We start from the raw sequence: 3,975 nt of genomic DNA, 5'->3' as shown, positions 1-3,975 counted from the left end.
CCGCTCGCATTTATGTACCAGTGCTGCTCCTCTCTGCATCTTTAAAAGAGACTGGAGTGCTGACTTTGTCACTTGAAAAACCCCTAAGAGAATGCGGTGCATGTCCCAACCAAGCCTGAACCTGCCAGAAGACTGAGAAAGAAAGCAATATTTCCATCAGAGATGCTGCTTCATGGTTTCAAGCAAGGAGAAAAGAAGACAGGAGAGCAAGGAGGAGCAGAGGGCACTACAAGAGGAAAGTTACATCTTGGTGAAAATTTTGATTGGGCGAACATTTTTGCACGAATGAATCCTAATACCTTGTAATCAGCCTCCAGTTTCGAAGAACCACACAAGGGGAGCGTTTGCGAAGTTCACCGGAAGATCACATCACGAAATTTTGTTCATGGTAAATCTTCAGGACTCTAAAGAAGAGGTAATGTCTTTCGGTTTGCAGATGCAGGACATTCGCAGCATTATATGAAGGTCTTGGAAATCATTTCTGCCTGAATTTGCTGTTTGATTTGTCCTTGTTTGTTAGAACTCTTTGACAAGCAGTTTTGGATTGTCTTTTGGGGCAGCTAATTGATCGGGCGATGTTTTAATGTTTTACAACGCACACACAAAACTGCTCATGATTAATTAAATAAAAGTAAATTAAGTGCAACTAGGAGAGAGAGAAATTTTTGGGGTTTTTTTTTTTTTAGTCGAAACATCAGCAAGCTAGGTGTAACTGAAAAAACATCCGAAATGCAGGAATAATTGCAGCATGCTCCAAGTGTTTAAAGCTGGAATTGTTTCAGAGACTCAGCTTGACTGGTTAAAGCTCCTGAGGATACTGAAAAAGTGTGCTTATGGATCTGAGCATCACGCATGATGAACATGTACCCTTCCCGGGTGAGACGACTACCGGTCAGCACACCTCTGCAGCTCCTGTCCTGCCCTCTCACAGCCCAGTTCTGAAGCAGGGTCTTGCAGCCGGCTTTAAGAGGGTGTGTCGGACAGAGGAGGATAGCCCGTGTCCGTTTCCGGGGCTGCTCCCAGGCGTCTTGGAGATGCGCGTTAAAGAAGGCAGCAAGATACGCAACCTGATGGGCTTCGCAATGGCGCGGATGCAGTGCAAAGAGGGAAACGGCGAACAGGTCGGCCTGAGGCAGGTGGTGTTCACCGGGTCGGGCCGAGCAGTCACGAAAACCATCACCTGTGTCGAGATAATGAAGAGGAAAGTGGGTGGACTCCATCAGCTGACCAAACTGCGTTATAAAGGTGTTCGGGAGGTGTGGGAGAGTCAGGAAGGAGGCGGCGCCAAAATGACTGTTCACAGGACCGTGCCATCTATCAGTATCCTTCTCTCCAAGGACCCACTGAACCCCCTTGAGCCGGGATATCAACCCCCTGAGATGCAGAGCGCTCTCTGGGAGGAAAGACAAGATAGCGATGCGGTGTGTAGTGATGCAGGAAAGAGGCAGTTTGACTACAGTGTCATACAGAGTGAAACACAGTCAAAAAGATTCTGCCCTCAAGGTGGAATCTCAGGAAATTAACCATTCTGGTTAATGGGGAGAGCAGAACCACTTGCTGAGACTGCAAAGCTTTTGCAGAGGAAATCTGAAGGCTAGTTTGTTGCACAGTTTCTGCTCTTGACTCAGATAGTAAATGGAAATCAAGCCTTCAGCTGGACTGAATGAAATGATTCATCCGATCATTTCTATTAACGTATATATATATATGTTCACTTGCACATTTTGCCACTGTATGGTGCCACTTTCTCCATTTCTCACTGCTGGGGCTTAATGTTTCCACGGATGTGATTAGTGCGAAAAGTCGTCTCCTCTGTAATTAGCACGAACTCTTTTGCATAAAAGTGCACCGTTGTTCTCGTCAGCAGACGGGGAGAGGATTCACCATTATATTTAAATAAACAAATAAACGCTTACAGGTATAACGTCACCTGTAACACTGTAACACTGTAAATGCACCGCAGACAAATAACAAATACTGTGTTAAATGAAGAAAAGAATCATTTGTTTCCATGAAGATAATAAATTATGAAGACATGCAAATAAATTCCAGTTTGGCGGGAAAACAAAAATAAAGATTTCTTTGTGTTTTTTTATGCATAGATTTAATGATCTATCGATCCCAACTTTATGACGAAGGCTAAACGAAGGGTAATAGAAAACTGAACAAAAATATATAGGAGTAATATTAATATAATGTAAATAAAAGAATCTTACTGTCCACACTTATTACCCAATCTCACTGACTAAACCAGATCGGATTCTTGATCAGTATTAAATATAAAAGTTTCCTGGGGCAGATCAAAGCCTACATGCTCTCAGAACTGCCTTTGCTGCAGTGGTTATAGATACAGGGTGTTAAGATAGGACATCCATCATTATAGGACAAAGATGACAGCGTGTCTACGGGGCATCTCATCCGAGTGAAGTTCTTGAACCACGAGTGACTTTATAATACATTTTCGAAATGTAACCTGAGGATATTTCTTATGATCGTAATGAAAATCTCTGAGGCTTGAAGATCACTTAATGCATTTAATTTATCGCTCACACCCATGTAATGGATTTGTATAATACGTCGCAACGAGATCCAATTTTGCAGCGTACTCGCAGTCTCATTATAGGGTTGCCTTGGCCTGTGGATGAAATACAAAGCAATTCTTGGAAACACTGAGTGGTATTTGAGTGGTCTTTAATGGTTTCCTGAGGTTCTATTGTCTTCAGTAGACATACAATTAACCTCCCTGTTCAGTTCGGGGGGAGACGAAAGAAAAGTGCTCGGCTGAGCCAAAGGGTTAGGAATGTGAAGTGATTGCAGTTGCTAAAGAACTCAAATGGAACAAACTTTAGAGTTGTGAGGACGGGCTAAAGGTTATCTGGGAGTGTTTATCGCTGACTTAACAGCTTTCACCCTGCACACTGCGCTGTATATATATATATATATATATATATATATATATATATATATATATATATATATATATATATATATATATATATATATATATATATATAAGCCTTAGTTTCTATCTCACACATACCTTACATCAGCTGATAGCTTTAAGATACAGGCTCGGGAGCAACGCTCTACAATAAGTGGAGTGAGTGGAGATGTAATTAGAAAAGAGGTAAACACTAGACTCGAGATTATTCCACTCACACGAGCAACTAAATCGTTTTCAGGTAATATAAATCACCGATTGCTAAAAAGGTGACGGTGGTGAAGTGTGAAGCTCACAAATACTGGATGAAAACGTATCCAGATATCTAAATTCATTTAGGTCTTTCTTTAAATATTCTTACAATGAACCTGAATTCTAGACCTGCTTGCAAAAGTTTGTATTCTCCATAGTGAGAAATGATCTTTGATTGATTGATTGATTGATTGATTGATTGATTGATTGATTGATTGATTTATTTATTTATTTATTTATTTATTTATTTTTTATTTATTTTTTATTTATTTAAAAATAATTATTAAGGCTAAGAAATTGAACTATGGTTGAAAAAATTAACAAAACAATTTGCTCAGCGAATATAAACTGTATAAACTTTTTTTAATTATTATTATAATGAATAAATTATTATGACTATTATTATCTTATACCATACCATATTTGTTGTTCGTAATCGAGATATGTTTGAAAAGTAAATGTTTTTAGGTGAAATAAACGTCTCTGAGCTCTTCCTAACATTCCGTCCTTTAACTTCTGCACCGGAAATACGACGATGACGGACTCGGCAGAGAGCGAGACAAAAGACGCTAAATAGTTTAATTAAAGCTTTAATTACAGAGGCAGATAAAAATACAGGAAAAAAATGGACTCCTGTGATGAGATGGTTTCGTGTGAGCTTTACGGCATTGACGATACTATAAAGGGACTCAGGAAACATGAAACATTCTCAAGGAGCTTTGATGGTCATGTCTGTGAAGTCAGAAAAGAAGAAGAAGAAGCAGAAGAAGAGTCATACCTCT

General features: G+C 39.6%; 1 protein-coding gene across 1 annotated transcript; it reads left to right on the top strand.

The window, feature by feature from the left end:
• LOC131352147 (ribonuclease P protein subunit p25-like protein) lies at window positions 1–2,874 on the top strand. Its single transcript, XM_058388072.1, has one exon. The coding sequence runs from the start codon at window positions 834–836 to the stop codon at window positions 1,521–1,523; it is 690 nt and encodes a 229-aa protein (XP_058244055.1). The 5' UTR covers window positions 1–833; the 3' UTR covers window positions 1,524–2,874.
• The last annotated feature ends 1,101 nt before the right edge of the window (window positions 2,875–3,975 follow it).

This window comes from Hemibagrus wyckioides, linkage group LG04, assembly GCF_019097595.1.
Source record: "Hemibagrus wyckioides isolate EC202008001 linkage group LG04, SWU_Hwy_1.0, whole genome shotgun sequence".
Lineage (NCBI taxonomy): Eukaryota > Metazoa > Chordata > Actinopteri > Siluriformes > Bagridae > Hemibagrus > Hemibagrus wyckioides.
This window is presented reverse-complemented; position numbering and strand designations above follow the sequence as displayed.